Below are 21265 nucleotides of genomic sequence, written 5' to 3'. Positions count from 1 at the left end.
GACTTGATTAAATCATCCAGAATATTAATTCACTCGCACGATCCTCGGAGGTTACACCGCTTCCACATTTTATTTTTCAATGTTCGATTAAAACGTTCGCATATCGACGCCTTCAAGTTGCTAAATGTCGAATACATGTTGATATCGTGATGCTTCACGAGGGCTTTGAATTCACTGTTGTTAAATTCTTTGCCTTGATCAACGTGTAGATGTGTAGGTATACGGCTCGGGGTCAGTATATATTTCATGGCAGCAGTAACATCTTTCCCACTCTTGGACTTTATCGGCGAGGCCAACGTGTACTTGGAAAATATATCGATGATTGTTAGTTGGTATTTGTATCCCTTGTTGTGCGACCTGTATGCGGTCATATCGACGAGATCAGCTTGCCAGGTCTCATCCAGTCCGCGTACATCTACGAATCGGCGCGGATAGTTGCGTCGAGCCTGTCTGTGAAGTTCGGCAGCTATTTCAGTCTTCATTGTTCCCAACTCTTCACCTTTCAATTTTTCGAATTGTCGTCCAACCACTCTGGTTCCTCAATCGATACTAATTCCCTGCTGGTCTGTCCCAGCGTCGGTGTTGCTTGCTCCCCAATATGTTTGATGCGACTCAACGCGTTTTCTACGATTTTGTTATTCATGCGTAGCTATTTCAACTCCTCGTTGTGATTATGCGCGAAACTCTCAAAATTTTATTGAAAAGTATCCATAATATCCACAGCCATAGATCGTGAAGCGGTATTGAGAACTTTTAGGGAAACGGCATCGTTTTCCATCTGTGGATCAGCGATATCACACAATCGTTTGCTGTCTATATCGTACTGATTGTCGTTGGTGGTTTTGAATCCAACACCCAGAGGCCCTCGAATGAATTTTTTACCACCACCACCACGCTCCGAGTGTCGTCCGAATATATCTATGCTCATCACTGGACGGTCACTGAACAAATGATGATTTTATGTTTACACGCCGCTAATAAACGATTCCGGCCTCGCGCAACTCTTCAATAATGGAGACTATTTCGTTGGAATGGTTGGTATTGCCTGCAGCCTGTGACTTACAAGCAGCCGGAGGCGATCTACAATTTCATTTGGATCATCCCAGTAGACGTAATCAACCTCTTGCCCCTCCTTTTGCGCAATCTTATAGTCAGGTAAGCCCTTACCTGATTTTTTCGGCGAGCCGACGTGTTGTGCAATGAAATTTCTATACTTTGCACTTTTTAAATCATCTCGAAGGCTTCCATCGGCTTGGTAACGTTTTCGATGCGCATTTGTCGTCGTTACAATTTTTATGTCATTATTCTTGTCTGCATCATTTACAATCGATGCATCGGGTGATTTTTTGAACAATAATTCAAGTAATCCAGGTGTTCTCTCATAACTTTTATCCCCCACATTAACCAGATTATCATTGAAATTGATCGGTGTATCGCCAATCATCATACCGTTTGTCAACTTTCGAACACCGTATGTGGTATTCAAATCCCTCTTTTTGCTTGTGCTGAACATTTTCAAATATTGCGCCGTGGAATCCGTTGTTTTCTTCACCGGCGTACTTGTAGTAGAAACTTCACCAAACTTCAGTGTTTCATCATTCGCATCCATAAAATTCCCCTCATCCATATCCTCATCCTCCTCATCATCATCGTCATCCCCGGTACTCTCGTCATCTTTTTCTCCTTTTTTCTTTATTGTCACATCCGGTAGTTGCGTGTTCATTTCATGTTTAATATGCTGCTGTCTTGAGGTATCAACCAATTCTCGTAACGGTGTTACTAAAGGCTTGAATACCTCGCCCATAACCTGTTCGGTCGTGTCCTTGTCCAACTTGAGCATCTTATGCTTCCGCCGTATGACATCGGATGCTTTCGTTTTCGTTTTTTCGCTTTCGAACGGAGGTGTTTCATACCAGATGTACCCGTCCCATTTTTTGTAAATTATTGTCCTTCCGGAAATAGTTCGTAGTGTTGCCACACACACCCCCTATCAATATTAGGTGGCACATACACTTGGTTCACTAGCACGATTGAAGATATACCATTTGTCCGGTTAGGGTGGTTCGCTGTTAGGGCTCTTTTTGCGTATGAATTGTGATGTTTGACACATTTTTCATCCTTCAAATGTGTAGTTAAGTCTGAGAAATTCGAAAATCCCATTTTTAAAAAAACGTTCGACGAACGATCCAAACTTCAACTAGGTACATATATCACATCGAACAAATAACTTACAGCACCTTTTAGATCGCATTACATTTTATCTAATCCAAATGAAACCAACTTCGAATATGAAGTTAGGACTGGATACTTACAATTCGCATATTTTATTCTTTTACATTTTTCAATGAAGATTTATAAGTATTAAATGTCAACAGTGATGTTTCTTTTCCCCTTGAAGGTACTGAATCTGACGTGGAAATGATAGAAGCTCGAGCAGCTGAGCCATCGAAACCAGGTCGAAAGAGGGGTGAGGGCTTGGACAGGTATCCCTGGTTATGTACAGACTGCAACGACAAGTTGCCTAGTCTTGAAATGCTCGAGAGACACCATGAAATTGTTCATAATCAACAAGCGAAATTCATGTGCGTACAATGCTGCAATGTGTACGACAAGTATTACGGATTCCTTACGCACGTCAAGAGGCACAAAAACAAATCAAAATTCAGGTAAATATTTCGAAAATTCAGAATTGTAAATAAAACATCATAAATTTTCTGTTGTTCCATCATTCATTTGAATATTAAGTATAGTTTGTACACATGCGGAAATTCATTTTGCGACAGCTAATTCTGCCCTATTACCGAAGTAATTGTCTCGGGAGGAAAATTAACTGCCGCAGGGTCCATTTCTGCGTGTGAGCATTTATAGTTATAATTATTAGGATAAATACGGAACATGATTTTCATTAAAAGTGATTCTCTCGTGGACCATTATTTCACACACATTTTGAACATTAGTTAAGTATTCTAAACGACTACGAATTTCAACACACATAGAATATTTGTCCAAAGGAATTATCGAACTTACATAGATAGTATCAGATCTCGAGATCACGGATGCTGTTGAAACTTGTAGAGGTGTTTACGTGGCCAAAAATATGAAGCTCCTGATGCATAGAATGATCCCATAGGCCTTTTGTCACTTGACTCATTCATAATATACTACTATCGAGCAATTTATCGGTCCTCTGCTACGGCTCTGAACTAGTTCAACCAACTTGTGTATACTATCGAAACTTTGTCAGCCCACTACAAGAATTAATATCCAATGCGCAAACTCACCATTTTTCAACTCTAACGCCACAGTAAGGCAAACATGTACTACTTAGGAACAAGGGGAATCGAGTTACCGAGAATTATTACACTACGCCGGCTTATGAAAGTAGATGCATTATCTATTGCCAAGCAAAGTAAATCAAAGGACGCTATCAGTCAGTATGTCAATATAATGCTTATATGCAAGTTTGCGCCTGTTCGATACGAATTCCCTCCAAATATGGCGTATTAGCCTTTACACTATCAAACGGGCTTGAGCTATTTCCCCCCCCCATTCCCTGACACTGTCAATTGGTTACACAATATGCACCTCACTCTCTTTTCTGACAAATTTTATTTTTCATTGATGAATGTTGAATACCTCTAATTTGACGCAAGTCCTAATTGATGCTTGCACGACATACTCTGCAACACGGTCAATGTTTATTTTCTTACCTGAAGCATTCAAAGGTCTGAAAATAATGACAAAACACCAATTACTCTAAGAAATTATATAGACAATCATGTAAACATTCGTTTTCATAATTAATATTTCTGAAGGGTTATATACTTATCTAATGCAATGGTGTTAGGCAGGTCTGGTTAATTTATTTATATCGGTATTTAATTTGGAAAGGTTATGTTCTTTAGATATTTCTGTGGGAGAGCTCAAGACAAAGACAGAAACTACGAACCATCACGAAATAACTACAAACCATTATCTATCTACGATTCATTTTCTCGGCTTTTATTCGGAATAGAATAGCCTGGAGTGGTCACACAATTATTTCCACAATCCAGAATCATAAAGCCAGCTCTTTGCGTATCTGCCGGACCATGACAGATCTCGATCAATACACTATACAACAGTTGCCAACCATATAGGTGACTGAGATATAATAAGCATAGAGGAGGGAAAACGGCTCTGAAAGTGTCCCCCAACTAAAAAGAAAGAGATAATGAAAGCCGTCTACCTTTCTCTCTCTACTCGAGCATACAACATACACCCGTATTCATAGTCTCTCCTTATCTCAAGGATAAAGGACGCCTTGATCAAGGCTTCCTTGAATCTCAGAGGCGTCCTCGTTTCATAGTCACAACTTGGCTCTCCTTTCCAGAAGGAAGACATATTTAGGGATATGTGATTGCTTATGGTTGTAAAACTGTTTATCGAAGCGCCACTCGGCTATATTTAAATCTAACTTAAACCGCTTGGCTCTCATTGTCAAGTTGCGTCAGTTAATGAGAGTGAATAACCTCAAAGAAGTTAACCTGTAGACCGGCTGTGACCTCTGCGTCATACGGGTCATAAGTGCATAGACGCCAAGCGCAAGCGTTGGCTACATGAAACGAAACAACCAATCGCAGTGCCGAAGGTTTCCTCAAGGAAGCTCGAGACCTGCCTTGAAAGAAGGAGGCCAATAAGGCTCCTTGTTCTGTCGAGGAAGTTCTATGAAACGTGAAATGAGGAACAAGGAATCCTTGTTCCTCAAGGAAAGACTATGAATACGGGTGATAGGGTTCCGATATTAGCTCCCAGTGCTACCAATAATATTTTATCTCGTTTTCGCTGCCGAGTTCGTGGGTAGCTCTGCTTCTGTTCTAGGGAGTTTTTAGCGCTGCCAGCTCATTTCGGAACGCACCCAAACAGTTAGGCATTCTACATGGGGACCTTTTATTTTCTTTTTCTTTCTAATAAGAAGGCACTTCCACTTACACGAGAATCTAAAGGTCCCATACTTTATTTTAATACCTCTATGGTATGGAACTTTTTCTTTTCGATTGATATCTGTCAAGCTCTAGAGCAGTCCCTGTATACTTTGCGAGGTTATTTCTTAGATGGTTAATTCCACACTGAAGCATATTTCGAACCGTGTAAAAGTAGTAAGAGTTGTTTCTCAAGAATTATCATCATAGTTCATTTTGTGGCAGTTAAAATTTTCGTATTGAGCTGTGATGTAAACTTAATCGTGTAATTTAGAAACCCCGAATCTGTGAAACGTATAGCTAACAACATAGGATGTTTTCGATTTGGCAAGATCGGTCCTATTGTCTACCGACTAAGAGAAGGCCGTATTTTTTTTTCAAATATAATTAATTTGTACTTTTATCCTATACGGCAAAACAATTTACCATAATGCACAATTTTTAATACGAGCTGAAATAAGTTCTGAAAAATCGTACACTTTACAATATGAATACCTATGCTTGTTTACGTATTATTACATATCCGTTCTACACTCGATTATCCAGCAAACGAAAACGAAATGAGAATTCTTGATTCCAGAAATGGGATTGAGAAAAATAAAATATTATGTTATGTTATGTTATTCGCTCGTATTTGGTATATATCGCAGCCATTTTGACAACTTTTGAGAACGGGATTATATCGCCAGGATGGTAAAATCATGAAACATTTGAAACAATTGTAGAGCGCCCCGTTGTTATGTTATGCCTCGATACATCGCGGTTGGTAAATTTCTCTTCGAAGTTTATTTCTCCAACAGCCGGTCGTGTTCATTAGGCTATCTCACTCACTTGACTACTATGCGGTCCCACACATGCTACACGGCTATGCATGAGTGCGCAGTGGGCGGGCCTACGGTGGTAGCGGAACGTAAAGTAGGGGAACTATATACATATATATACCGCGGTTTTCCCCCCTTACAGCCCCGAAGACTGTGATATAACGAGGCGGCAACAGTGGATTTGAATGAATATTCTGAAATATCGATCAAAACATAAATAATGGATTTTATAGACAGATCAATACATACCTGGTCCATGTATTTTTATTGGCTTATTTGCATAAATATTCATTGTATATTCATTCATTTGTTTCAATCAATTGGTTGAAAGAGAAGACTCAGCTTTACATTACATATTTATATGTATATAATGTACAACACATAATTTCCTCATAAATCGTCTTAAAATTGAGCTGACAAATCCAGTGAAGGTTCTTAGATTAATAAGTAATGGATCGCTTATGATTGTCAACATCTTACATTCAGTTAGCAAATCCTTCATCAATGACTTTTCTATAATAATTCTCCCTTGCTCAGAATTCTTATAGTCATCCAAAATGTGCCGTATATTTATCTTACATCCACACGCATAGCAGTAATTTTCTTCATTAAATTCGTATATTTGCTGTTGTCTAATAATCTTCACCACATGCTAGAATTCGTTCTCACTTGTACAATTATTCTCAATGAGCAGAGAGATGCATGTGACCCTAAGTAACCACCTATGTGAAGTTGGCAATCCACTAAACGGAAAGGCATTTTTTTATATTTTAATCGATTGTACTCGGTGTGTACCTGATTGTACAACCTTAAATTTCGTTTGTACCTTAAGGGGGAAAAAATATAAGGGGAAGAAAAACTGGTCCGCAACTCAGGTTGAGCTAAATATTTTGCGTTGATGCTATTGTGAAAAGCATCATTTGTACTCGTTTGTACCGATGTTATTTTGAAAAAAAAAATTCGATTTTTTTCGATTTTTTTTTCCTCCATTTCCCTAATTCATTTCAATTTTTTCTCCCCGATTTATTTCCTTAATAAATGGATAAATAAATACAATCGTTGGTACAAATGGGTACAAACGATTCCTCGAAGGTACAAACGATATGATCGTCCGTACCAATGGGTACAAACGATTTCTCGGTGGTACAATGAGGTGCAAACGATATAATCGTTGGCATAAACAAGTACAAACGATTTCTAGATGGTACAAAAAAGTATTATCGATTTAATCATCGATTTAAACGAGTACAAACGATAAAATCGTTGGTACAAACGGGTACAAACGATTTCTCGGTGGTACAATGAGGTACAAACGATATAACCGTTGATACAAACGGTTACAAACGATTTCTCGATGGTACAAACAAGTATTACCGATTTAATCATCGGTAAAAACCAATACAAACGATATAACCGTTGATACAAACGGGTACAAATGATACGATCAGGTACACACCGAGTACAATCGATTGAAATATAAAAAAATACCTTTCAGTTTAGTGGGTTGCCAACTTCACGTAGGTTAAGTAACCCTGTGTACCCTGATGAAAACAATTTGTGGATGAAAGACCAAGGCATTCGATTCAATACATATTTGTGCATCTTGTTTATACAAGTATTGTCCATACGTTCCAATAATTTTTTCTTTGTTTTCTTACGAAGATTGCAAAGTAAGAAGTTCTATACATCCCTTTTGATACTTGCTCAGAAAAAAATTCTTCTAATCTGCGTTCCTCGTTATACTTAACGTTATTCGAGCTTCTATCTCTTAGTTCTTTTAATCGCAAGAAACAAATTTTAGGGTATCTGTAATCTGACATGGCAAGTATCTTCTCAAGCATATTCAAAGCAAGTTTTAGGATCTCCACCGATAACCGATATCTTCCAAGTCTAACCCTAATCGCATGGTTTGGTGTACTTTGGGGTAGCTCCTTTTCAAAGAAAGAGCTTTGAACTTTTTCCAGCTTGTGAAGATATCTCACTCTCCATATCTGAGTAAATTTTTCAAAGAATCGATATTTTTTTTTTGTTTGTAATTCAAAGGATATTGTGTCTAAAGCCATAGGATGATAAGCATAGTGAATCGGCCCCAGAAGGATATCTGGATCATCATTTCAGGGTATGTCGGTACTAATAAGATACGTTGATCTTGCAAGTTTGATTTTTATCTACCTTGGTTTATGAATAAATCGAAAAAAACAGAAAATCACAAAAATTTTCTTTCTCAAAAACGGCTTTACCGATTAGAATGAAATTTGGTCACATCACGGGACTATATGTATAAAGGCTATAATCAAGAAAAACAACAACTCAAAATCTTCATAATAACCATTTGAAACAGGCGATTTTTCTCAAAATTATTTTGTTTCTCTATGATAACGTTTTCGTACGATTTTGAAACTAATTTTTTTTAATAACTTTTTCGATGCAGAATAACCTCTCAAATCCACAAATTGATCGAAAAGATACGCCATATTGATAATAATAAAAAACCGATTTATTTCAATGTTCTTACCCTTGAAACAACAGAAACAAAACTTATTCGATTACTTTGTAAGTGCAGATATTCAAAACAGTAATATGGAAACAATTTGTTTTTATTAAAATACTTTATTATTCAAAAATTAATTATAAACTATGCTTTTGCATACTTATAATAAAACTACACTTTAGAGGATATAAATGTTCCTTCTCAATTATTAGTTCGTTCGGCAACCATAAAATGGCACTGTTATTTAATGTTGGTAATACCACCATTTTATCTCCGACGAAAAACCATCAGACCTGTGGCTTCAAATTGTTCACCAGTTGGTAGCAAGCAGTTAGATAGCTAACCCAATAAATATCAACCGGTTCAAAAGTCATTGAAACAATATCTCTAATAAAAGGAAACTCTTCAGCATCTTCTTCGGATTGTATATGTTTTGGAGTGCCCGATATTCTTTCAATGGTTCCAAATACCCTGAAAGGTTGATCCAGATGTTCTTCTGGGGCCGATTCACTATGCTTATCGTCCTATGGTCTTTAGAATCAAAACGCTCGCTTCAAAGTTAGAATTCTGTTTTCGGGTGACATTATCAAGAAAGTCCACCAACCACCAGGCAAATATAACAATTATTTTAGATATTTCGAGATGGCGTTATCGCTGACGTTTTTGATATTGACGAATTACCTAGAGCATCACATTTCCAGTCGTGAGAGCGAATTTTTCACTTATCCGTGGAAGCTGAAGTCACATGGCCTGTTCTCTTACTCTTCAGTGTGCGAGATATTGCATCCTGGCGAAGAAGAGTTCTTACATGAATATTGAAGTTAATAACGTTGTCGTAATGATTCATACTGAGGAAAAATCGTTATTTCGTGACTTTGGAAGTTTCCGAAAAGGAAACCGTAATAAAACAAAACACACACATATGTCGAAATCTTAGCTCCTCATCTATGCGATGGCCCTTGTAATACAGCCCTCGTGTGAACCATGCCTGATGCATTGTCCCAGAGTTCCGCAAAGCGGGCCTGCGCCTGATTCCTGGATAGGCACTTCACGTACCCTGGAGATATGCCAGTGAGGCAGTCTTCGTCGCTTGTTCAGTGAGAGGCGCTCTCTCTGGCTAGGTTGTGCGCCAGCTCGTTGCCTTGGATGCCGCTATGTCTTGGCACCCATAGAAGGCTCACGCGATTGTCCTGTGCCAGCCGTGTTAGTAAGGTAACGCAGTCTCATGCCAACACTGACCTTATGACGTATGCGTTCAAGGATTTGTCTACAGCTCGGTTGTCGCTATGAATGTAAATGTGCTTGCATTTGTAGCCCCTGCTCAGAATGTACCTGGCACAGGCTAGTAAGGCATACACTTCGGCTTGAAGCACTGAGGCCGTGGGTCTTAGGCCGAATGAAATGCTCCTTCTGGGTCCCCCGCACCGTATGCGGGCCTCAGTGTCCGTTTCTGTTTTGGACCCATCTATGTAACACACGAATCCCTTTAGCCAGAGTATTTAATCTGGGCTGTTCACCCAGTTTTCTCTGTGGGGGTAGGTTTTCCCTGAAAGTGTGGGCAAACTAGAATCTGCTGGGGCAATGGTCGCCGCTCATGGGTGGTCTGTGGTGCCCCTACCCGGTGCAGTATTACCGTGTGCCGTACACTGGTGTGCCTGCAAAGCCTCAGATGCCACAGGCGTAACGCCGCTCTTCAGGCCGCCTCCTCCACCATGGTGTGTGGGAGTGGAAGAACCGGAAGAGCCCTCATGGCAATTCTGGGGGTGGTTTTAAGAGCCCTCGTCATACCGCGGATTGCCATCCAGTAGATGCAGTCGTATGCCTTGCGGATTATGACCTTGCCCATTGCAAGCCACCAAATAAGCGAGGCATAAGTGATCTGAGGTAGTATGATGGCTATGAATATCCATTGAACCACTCTCGGTTGCCCACCGAGGGCAATCAATTCTATTCTTCAATTCTATTCTTCAATTCTATCAGAAATTCTATCAGAAATTCTATCAGAAATTCTATTAGAAATTCTTACTCATACAAATCGGGCACATGAAAACAAATTTGAACTTACTGGTTATGAGAGAAATTAATGACAACAGAGTCAGGGCGGCTAGGTGGTCTGATGGAGTAAGTCTCCGGTAAAGCATCGCTAGATACCAGGTTCGATTCCTGGCTCCGTCGTTAATTTTTCAAATTCACCAGTTGTTCAAATTTACATATTTTCAACAAAATTCTCTCGATGATTTGCACACCCGCATCTCATTTATTAGACGGCATTGCCGTCTTACGGACTTCTCATCGGGAGCAAAGGATTGAAAGGGTAAACATAACATCTACACACTACAGTCTCCTTACATCGTGCATGCAGAGAAAATAATTAATGTTACATACAAGCAATCGATAGGTACAATTTTAAAAACATATTTCAAGTATTCGGGTTCTAAATCTGTTACCTGCCATCCCGCACGTATAAAATGAACTGTATTGTTTGTCTTTATTTCTTCGAGAGAAGAAAGTAAGAACGTTATAACTTCGTAGAGAGTTGGGACATACCTATACATAGATATATGTGTAGGTATATGCCTATACATATATATTAAATTGTTGAATAATTATTTGTTTAAACAATTTGTTAATAACTTTTGGGCAATATTATTATTGATGATTGTTGTTCATAGCATGCCGAATGTTGTTGATTTTTTCTAGATTTTTATTAAGTAACAAAGTACGAAAAGTCTGATCGTATACAATTTTTGGCTGGGACGATGCATGACATACATCCTTAAATTTATTTGCGTCTTCTGACGTTGTAATAAACTATTTTTTTTCTTTTTTTTTATTGGATCCAATAAAAAACACTCAACAATATAATAATACTAAAACTATTAATACCAACAAGAAATAGCCGTAATACCAACTTTCCCTTGATTCTGCGTGAACTTCAAAAAATAGTACACCTCAAAATCAGTGACCAAAATGTCTGCCAACTTTTTTTTGTATTCGGGTAGTCCTATTGAATCTAATGGACGCAATTAGAACGACGAACAAATGATTTAGTAGAGCTTTTTTTTCATTTTTACAACTACGTCCCGTGATAATGCAGGGCCCTGGATGTCTGCCTCTGGATTTTCAACGTTTTGAGGACGATTCTGACCATCAGTCCAAGAGGCAGACACAAACACATGATTTAGTACTCTTTTTTTTTTTACATTTTTGTAGTGCTGTAACTCAAAAACGCAGGGACGTTGGACCTTAATTAATTGGACCAAATCGATTTGTATTGATCTGAACTTTCATCCCTATCGATGTGAAAAACGAACAAATCATTTACCAAAATGTCAGCCAGCTCCCTAACTATAATGTTGCTCGAGTAAACGGAGGCACCGTTCTTTAAATGAACTCTAACATTGAAATTTTTTTAATCTTCATTGATCATACATACTTCATTTTGGGCAAGAAACATTTACGACAACTGAATCATCCGTCAATTTGGATATTTGACACTTCAAAGTGTATTAGACGTATTTACAATAAAAAATTGTATATATACCGTGTGCCCATGAGGAAAGTGCGCACCTTATGCGCGCGCGTCAAGTCGTTTGAATCTTACTGGCTGACAGTTACCGCCTGATTGAGCAGCCGACGCAATGCCAATCGCGATTTTCAGGAACTCGGAAGAGGTTATGATCACAAGGGAAGCGCGAAGTTTTGGTAAAGTATTTTATTAATAATGACTTTCGGATTACAGTGATAAATAACGTGTGTCTGATTTATTTTACTTCGGATCAGTTCCGAATCGACGAACTGTTTTTTGTAACAACACCGACAGCAGTTGCCCACAGGTAACGGTGCGCTCCTAGGGACATTTTCTGACAGTCGCGATTGCTATTGCGTCGGCTGCACGTCCGTAAAGCTGACCCCCTCACTTGCTCGAAAAATTTCCAAAAATCGTAAATTAAAGAGTTATTTATGACCTGTACAATGCTGCAAACTACGATTTTTTCGTTTTTGTTACGAGGAAATCAATTTTGAAAAGTGGGGGGGCCAGCTTACCGAAAAGGTAGCTCCCCCGAAGTGAAAAATTTTTTTAAAAATTATTTTGAACACATGAAAATTGAGAGCTAATTCGGAGCTCCTGATATACATACATTGAAGTGCTATGAAGAACTATGCATATACTGTTAGCTCTTAAATCGCTGAACATTTTTCCGTAAGAAAGAATTCGCTGCGATGAATTTTCAGGGTAGTTCTCTGATGATCGAAAATGAGTCGGAGCGGGGGGTGGTCAGGGGGGAATAACTCAAAAATCAAATTATGCATATCCTGTCAGCTCTTAAATCGCTGAACCTTTTGCCGTACGAAAGAATTCGCTGCGATGAATTCCAAGGGTGTTTTTTTTCCTTCGTTTTTCATCAAGGGTTGAATATCAAAATTGTCATCGTTGATATTTAAATGCTCCTAATTCACGTAACATGCCAGTACTTATGATTTGGATTTTTTTTTTTCTTTATGCCGCTCATCGTGATCGGGTGTGGATGTATCCATAGGGGTTGTTTTTACGACATTGTTCTCAACGTATATCAGGAGCTCCTAATTACCTCTTAATTCTCATCTGGTCAAAATAATTAAAAAAAAAATTTTTTCACTTCGGGGACGCTACCTTTTCGGTAAACTGCCCCCCCCCCCCCCCCCCCCCTTCCCACTTTTCAAAATTGATTTTCTCGTAGCAGAAATGAGCTCAAAAATCGTAGGCTGCGGCATTGTAGAACTCATAAATAGCTCTTTAATTCATGATTTTTTTAAATTTTTCCCAGCAAGTGAGGGGGGCCAGCTTTACGGACCTGTCGGCTGCTCAATCAGGCGGTAACCGTCAACCAATAAAATTCCAACGACTTGACACACGCGCATAAGGTGTGCACTTTCCTCGTGGACACACGATACACATAGTTAATATATATACATATATGTTAATAGACATATTTATAATTCAAAATTGTAATGAGGTTTTAAATACTGTCCTCTCAAAAAATTAATATTCAGAGTAATTGTTCACTATCATGTACAATTAATTATGATTCACATTACGATACGAGTATAAAAAAAAACCTTTTTTCTGACAAGTGTGAGATTGCAACACTCATCAGAAAAAGTTTTTCAGTCTAGTATCAGACGAAATTTTATTTTCCGTGGTGTGAAAATGAACATTACTGAGAATGCCAACTTACAATAATGTTCTCAATTCATCGTGATTTTTATAGTAGGACCTCTTTCTTCGTGAACCGCTCTAATGCAACTATCTCAACCTAACTCTTCGATAGTCTCACCAACTTCTTTTTCATATGTTTTAAAGGTGTTCCAATGCATTTCTGGTATATTTAGTATACTGAGTAATTTATTCAAGTGGATATCTTTATCGTCAAAAAATATATTTATTTATATTCAATACAAATTTCATAATCCAAATGAGCGTTAATTTTATCAGTAGCACAATTCATACATAATTTTCCCACATGCGTTGTTGTTGTTCATAAATAATATAAGATTGTCTATACATAGATTGACCTAATCATTATGAATATTCAAAACTACCGACTTATTGCAGCTTTTACATTTGTATCAGAATGCGTTCTAGATCCAGCTTACTTGTGTTCCTTGGAAGTGTAAACTTCGCAAATAATTCGCAATTTTGACAAGTAATGTAAAATATGGGTGAAAGCCCAGATCGCTTCTCTTCATTTATATCCTCCAAGGAAAGTACTGATGTACACTTTTTGCATCGCAATTGACGAGCAAGTGTTTGTGTGTGTACAACACGGCCACCGTCAATTGCATTATTATTAAAGACTTCTTTTAGACTGTGAATCGATTAGCCAACTTCACCTTGTTGCATTTGATTATCATAAACGTTTTTGAAAACTTTTTTTCCTCCAATAATACCTGTTTTCGCTCATTGTTTCGAATTAGTCATCCACATATTGCTGGTTGCTTTAGCGTCCTTCACATTTAAAGTATTACACGCTTGTACGTGAACACATACACCGAAGTAAGGAATGCGGTGTTGCCAAATTATATACTACGTTATTTAAGTAGAAGGTTGAAACTCTTTGACTTACTGCGTCCCAAGGGTACTTCGTTAAGGGCTTTGTTGAAGAGTTTCCGGGAGCTGGATCTGAGTTTGTCCAGCTCTTTGCTCTACCACGGGACCTTAGACTTTCTCACCTTGGGCTTCTCGGAGCATGTTTCCTCAAAAACCTGGATTATGGAGAATCGTAAGTGAGTGACTTGACTCTCTACCACGCTCGTGTTGTACAGACGGCTACATGGTCCTTGGAGCCTCCATCGGAGCTTCTTATTATAGGAGAGTCAGTCTGTGGCCCTGGGATTCCGGCAAATCTCTGACGATTCCACGTCAGAATCTCCTACAAGAGAGAACGTGATGTTTCTGTGATCTGAGAGTGTGTCTTCTTCCTGCACCCGACAGTCGTTGATTACATTCAACAGCTTGGGGCCGCAGAGTGTCACGTCTATCACTTCCTGCCATATAGGAGGTGACGAAGGTCGGTCGCGAGCCCTTCTTCAATATAGTGTTACAAAGGGTGAAATCACCCGTTTTGCCCCCTTTTAATGATCTAGTAGTCATCATAGATAAAAGACGTTTATAAACCTCTTATGTCTTTCAAAAGAATAAGGTTGCTGCGTCAACCAACATTATTGTAAAAACAGTCTTGTTTCAGACTTTAAACGAGAAACACATATTTCGCAATTAAAGCTTTTTCACAACATTTTATTCACGCTTTTGATTTTGACTTGATAATTAAACTCGCGGATCCATATTTGTTTCCGTAACGTCAAAGAACGTTACAATATTAAGCTCGACCGTTGATAGGTATTCTGGCAAGGCTGTTCCCCTTTCGTTGGTATCGAGCTGCCCCAGACAGCGTAGTGCGAATTTTCATTACAGCCAATCACCAGGTGTAGTCCCCTGTCAGTACAGTACCTGACAAGTTCCCTGCGCCCCCTAAATCGATAATCCTACCCTTCGCCCGTCTTAGTTTAATCAATGCTACTGTCAGGTCTCTGCTGCAGAACTGGCTGACTCTTAGTATACGATGCCTGTTGCTTATGAAGACTGCTGCCCTCGGGCCGGGTCCAGCCGCGCCTCACTCGTACACCAGCACGCGGTTCCTTCGGTCTAGTCCTGAAACATGTCCGTTGATAATCCATGGTTCTTGAATGGCTGATATGTCTGTTTGCTCTACGGCTAAGCTGCAGCTATGATTAGCTAAGGCTGCTTTGCAGTTTTGCAAGTTGATCTGCCAATACTTGATCCTCCTAGTGGTCATTGGGCCGGGACGTCAACTTCGCGGTTTCGGGGATGAGAGTGTCTTGTTACCGAGCCTCCCTCTCCCCTTCATCCACAGGGTCCTCAGCCACGTAATACCACTATGGCAACACCACCGGTGTGGGGTTGCACTTGGCAGTTTCCTGTAAAAATCTGCCAGTACGCTCTCCCGCCTGGCTCAAATGAGCTCGTCGGCCCTTGGGGGGCGATCCCTAGACCTTACGGTATAGCCTCCTCTCCCGGTGGTATTATTTGTACCTTAGACCGCGGAGCTTGCGCCGCTGGTCCTTGAGCCCGAAGGGGCCATGTCTTTCGTCGGAAAAATGGCGTAGGAGGGCCCCGTTGACGGTTTTGACAGCTCTTCCCGCGATGCTACCTTGACCTCGCTTTTAGTTGGAGGGGCCGTCGGTCCCTTCCCCGTCCTAGGGTAGCCCTCCTTAAAGGAGATATGCCCCAAGCTGAAGTGGGCGAGGAGAAGACCCTCTTCTCTAAGCACATCCCTAGATATGGCGGCCACGCCCAACACAACATGGACAGACGTGGGTCCATCTTGCCTATCCCAGACCCTCCAGAGGTCGGTCTGGAGACCAGCGTTTTGGTGCTTTAGCCTTCTTATGTTGACCTCCGATCCCACCGGCAAATTAGGGATGGTCATCATCCTCGTAAGCCTGGGCAGTTGCTCCCTTTCCAGAATTTGGAAGGAAACCCCCGCCCAAAGCGTCAGGATAAGGACAGTTTAACGTAGTCAGGTTAGCGCCCCTTCAACGGAGCACGAGACCCAAAGGATGCCTTGGTTGCACCGGTACTGCTCGGAGCGAGGATTCTCCTTCCCTTCTGGGATGGAGAGCATCGCTTCTCCCAGCGCATGTACCACCAGGTCACCCTGCTTGACGTCGAGAGTGGCCTCGGAGTAGTTGGCGGGGTGGATAACCACCCTCCGGCCTCTCCTTGCCCTCGTCCCGTAAGTCCTGCGCCCGAGCGCCGCCCGGCCTCTTTTGGGAGCCAAGTGGACTCTTCTGGGGCATCTTATCGGAGGGGGTGGATCTTTTCAGACCTGTTCGCTACATCGGCACCCGGTTACTTGTTTGTCGCACTCTGGTGACGGCTTGTCCAGAAACTGGGTCTCCCTTTGCGGAGTGCGTGGGTTTGGAAGAAGAGTCCACTGCAGAGTTCTTCTCGGAGGAGTACTCGGAGGCCAGCTTAGCCTTCCTAGCCCTCTTTCTCGACGACCTACTACGGTGGGCTCTACTTCGCGATGCTTTCGACGGAGCGTCAGTCCCGGTTTGCACCGGGGCCGCCTCCCCCGCAGTTGCCGCGATTGCCGAAACCGTCAGACAGCGATGTGTCATGAGTAATGAGTTTAACGGCTCCTCGTCCACCCGTAGACCTTTGATCCTAATTTCATGCTTTGTTGTTGACGAGTTTGTCTACGTGGAGACCATCTCGTCGTGTTCTTTTCTTAAATCTAGGTTTTTCGGTTCTAAATCTATATGAGTCCCACGATTATGCTGGAAGGGACGGTGCGCCCTCGCAGAGCCTGCTATATGGGGATAAAGCAAAATACAATAGGGTGGCGCCCGATACCCGAAAGGCACTGTCCCCGACACTGTACCCCAGTACCATTACAGATCTCTGCACGATAGCTTCCACCTTGGCTTCAGAAGTTGGTCCGCAGCTGGGCCTTAGTTTCCCTGGGCCAGTTGTCGCGTCAGCCATGTTCTGTATAGCCCCGCCTAACCAAGTCGTCGCCTGCTCTCGTCCCAAAGACCGGTCTCTAACCGGCATTCTAGTCCCGGATCCGTATGTGCGGAGTCATCTCTGGCCGTTCTCCTATCCGGCACCTGGAGTTGCGTTGGGTTGGTGCTCAACCTGTAACCCTCACCTCGTATAGAACTTGGGGTCCAAAGAATTCAAGTTGAACATTTATAAAATTTTTAATTAATTAATGTCCTTCAGTCTCCTAGCAACTTTTTCAAAACCCGATTTCCAATCGGCTATCTCAGCAGCGAATAAAGATTTTTAGATTTTTCAGCTTTTCAAACGCGATATAAAAGATTCATTATTCTTGTTTCAAGAGAAATAAAGTTATCGGAATTGCGACAACGCGTTCGAATTTTATTCACATTTGAAATCGGTCTCGTTTTTTTTTTGGACGAAACTGTATATAAATTTGAATGAATGTACCCATCTGTGGAAATGTACAGAGAAAACTTCGGTAAATGTGGATTGGCAAGTTGTAAAAAAGATTCATTTCAATCCGATTCCGGCTATTGAATCTGAGTCTAGAGAAGAAGCAGTGACCCTGGGTCTTGAAAATTGTCAATTGTAAACTTCTAAGGAGAATATAAAACCTCCAAATATTGTAAGATTTTATTAAAATTGCTGGGGGTGTGTTTTTACGTGGAATGTAGCCGAATCAGGTGAAAAAAATGATTATCATCAGTTTTTCATCTCCCCGTGCGCTACTATAGTGAATTAGTTGTATTACGGTACGGAGCAATTACATAGGTCTGTTTTTTTGTCTGAAAGTTCTTTTACTGGAGTGTTAATATTTGTGAAAGTAGTCTGGAATGTAATATAACGACATTTATATGATATACTCTATGTCAAATTCAACAGATTTAGCTGAAACTGTGTTTAAATGGAAAATAGATACAAACTACAGGTTGCATGAAATAAAACTACCTATATCTAAAGTTTTAGTTACACTGGTCAACAGTGGTTTTGTTAATATTTGAATAGTCTTGGTAAGATTTGATGTCAAAGACCCTAGAACTAAGCGTAGTTTTTAGAAATTGACTCGTTATTTATTCGATCGGTGTTTTCATATATATCTTAAAAAGCAATATTTAGATGGAAATGAAATTTTTTTTAATATCTCAAGTTCATCAAAAAAATACTATACAGCTCTGATATTCTAAATCAGCCGATCAAAACCTGTATTTATCATGTACACTCGGGGACAATGAATCTGAGACAGCTAATTTTTTACACTAGACAGTTATGTTGGCAACACAGAGAAACCTACAACGCTATAGTGAGCCGAGCGCGAATTGAACTCAATCTCAATAAACATAACATAACCCGTTTCAACATGACGGTTTAGTCAGTTGTTATTGTCAGTCGCGTGCCCGTTTCTCAATTATATCTATCGAGTGTGAAAAGCTGTTTTATTTCTAGAGCGTCGGTGTGGTATGTGGAGTGGAGTAGCTCTACTTCACCTAAAGAGTGTGTTGAGGCGCCGAGTGCATAGTCCTTTTTATTCACTTTGAACTGGTCTGCCTTTGTCTCACTCGGTAATACTGGTGCGCGTTTAATCCGCTCGCGGCACGTCAAATTTGCCCGCGGGTTTTCAAACTGTGACTGTCACGTTATAGCTGTTTTCGATCGATATGAACAAGCAATCTGTGGGTGGTTTGAGCAACATGCTCAATCTGAATCTAAATCAAAGTGCATTGAAGATTTGTCGTAGTTGCGGCAAAGGTCCTCTAAGGGACAAACCAACCCTTTGTTCAGTTTGTCATTCTCAGTACCATAACTCTTGTGCGCTAAAACTTTCGAAATGTGAAAATGGGGGCTACGCAAGATGTTGTGGTTCTCGCCCATCATCTCCAGCAGCCGACGCGGTCTCGGCGGCGTCGTGTCAAGATCGTTCCTGTATAACTAAGGAAGACTTAAATTATATCCTATCTAAATTCTTCGATAAATTCCAATCAAAACAAGATGAGCTTAATGCATCTATGAAGGAACTGGCGAACGAGCAAACTCGTCCTCGAGAGTCACTCGAACTGTCATCAGCCGCAGTGACCGCTCGGCTTGAAGAATCCGATAAAAGGGTTGATTCCATAGAGGCTGGACTTATCAATCTGCAAGCTGTGGTTGCTGAATCACATCATTCAGGATTCTCCGCGGATAGTATTTTACAAGAGCTCGAAGATAGGAATAGAAGGGCTGCCGATATTAGAATGTTTGACATTCCTGAAGATCCTGACCTCCCTCTTCAAGATGCCACCCTGATCCTTGAACCGCTAAGTGTTTCCACGGCATCGCTCCGAGCAACCCGTCTTGAACCATGGGCCCCAAGAGGCGTAAATCGTAAAGCTCGGCCGCTGTTAGTTACTCTCAACTCTCGAGCTGATGTACTTCACGTGCTTAAAAATAGATCCAAGCTCTGTTTGCGAGCCATCCATGTCAAGAGTGACCAAACAGCAAAACAACGCAAGCAGCTCATAGGGGCCAGGACGCAACTAGATGAATTAAAGAAAAATGGTGAAGGAGGCGAATGGACGATTAAATTTCAAGGGGGCATATCCACCGTGGTTCCGAAATCTGCCTCGATTTCAAAAAACTGACACCCGAGAGTAGTATCCGGCTATATTATCAAAACGTTCGCGGCTTAAGAACTAAGCTGCTTAACTTGAGCTCATCTCTCGGATCATGGTCGAAAACTCATGATGTTTTTGTTTTGACGGAAACATGGTTGGACAATAACATACATAGCGCTGAACTTGGCTTCATTGGATTCAACGTATTCAGGTGTGACAGAAGTGTAAATACGAGCTCTTGTACTAGGGGTGGAGGGGTCCTCTTCGCAGTTACTGATGCATTAAGTAGTCGCATTATCCTCTCTCCCAACGAAACCACCGAACAAATCTTCGTCTGTGTAACGGTTGCGGGTCGAGCCACTGTGGTTGGAGCAATATATTTACCACCTTTATCGGCGCCTGCCACGTACCAAGCTTATTATGACAGCATCCACTCGATCCTTACTATGATGCGTTCATCCAACCTGCTCATCCTGGGTGATTTTAATCTCCCCAACGCGTCCTGGTGATCCGATGGTACATTTAATCTTTTCAAGGTCTCTTGCCTCGGGTTTATTCCCGGATATGTGGAGAGTGAGCTCAATCACGTCTATTTTCAAATCAAGCGATAGGTCCTGTGTTTCAAATTACAGGCCTATTTCGGTTTTAAACGCTATTCCAAAACTTTTTGAAGCAATTATTTGAAAAAAATCAACTCCGGAGTTTGAAAGGATTATTGTTGCTGAGCAGCACGGGTTCTGCAGAGGTAGATCCATGGTCACGAATCTCGCACTATTCTTTAACTATGTAATCGAGGCATTTGCGAGGGGCCATCAGGTGGACTCTGCGTACACTGACTTTTTCAAGGCTTTCAATCGAGTTAACCATCGTATTTTATGCGCTAAGCTGGGGGCTCTGGGTTTTTCGGGTGCACTCCTAGCGTGGCTCGAGAGCTACCTGACGGGACGGTCGCAAGTAGTTAGAGTCAAACCAGCTGTCTCTAGAAGCATATCTGCACAGTCTGGTGTTCCGCAGGGCTCCCACCTGGGGCCTCTCTTATTCAATGTTTTTATCAACGACATTCTCGAGGTGATACACGGTTCAGAAACACTTCTCTTCGCTGATGACATGAAAATATTTTGTATAATTATCTCAGTTGAAGATGCACTTGATTTGCAATCGGATTTGGATAGGGTGGCGGAATGGTGTGCTAACAACGAGATAATGCTCAATGTTCCAAAGTGTCACATAGTTCATTTCACCAGGAAGTGGGCTTCTATTCGCCCAGTCTACTATATTAATGGAGAGCCCCTCAGTGTGGTCACTTCGGTGCGAGATCTGGGAGTCATCAT

At 41.0% G+C, this 21265-nt stretch overlaps 1 protein-coding gene across 4 annotated transcripts in view; it reads left to right on the top strand.

Moving 5' to 3' along the window:
- LOC124182969 (zinc finger protein interacting with ribonucleoprotein K-like) overlaps positions 1–21265 on the top strand; it is a 134835-nt gene that overhangs the window by 55123 nt on the left and 58447 nt on the right. For all 4 annotated transcript variants that reach the window (XM_046570855.1, XM_046570854.1, XM_046570853.1 and 1 more), the window contains exon 3: positions 2399–2666. In XM_046570855.1, the coding sequence (XP_046426811.1) occupies positions 2399–2666 (268 nt within the window). The remainder of the gene's footprint in view (positions 1–2398; positions 2667–21265) is intronic.

The sequence above is a fragment of the Neodiprion fabricii genome, chromosome 5 (assembly GCF_021155785.1).
Source record: "Neodiprion fabricii isolate iyNeoFabr1 chromosome 5, iyNeoFabr1.1, whole genome shotgun sequence".
NCBI classification, from domain to species: Eukaryota; Metazoa; Arthropoda; class Insecta; order Hymenoptera; family Diprionidae; genus Neodiprion; species Neodiprion fabricii.
This window is presented reverse-complemented; position numbering and strand designations above follow the sequence as displayed.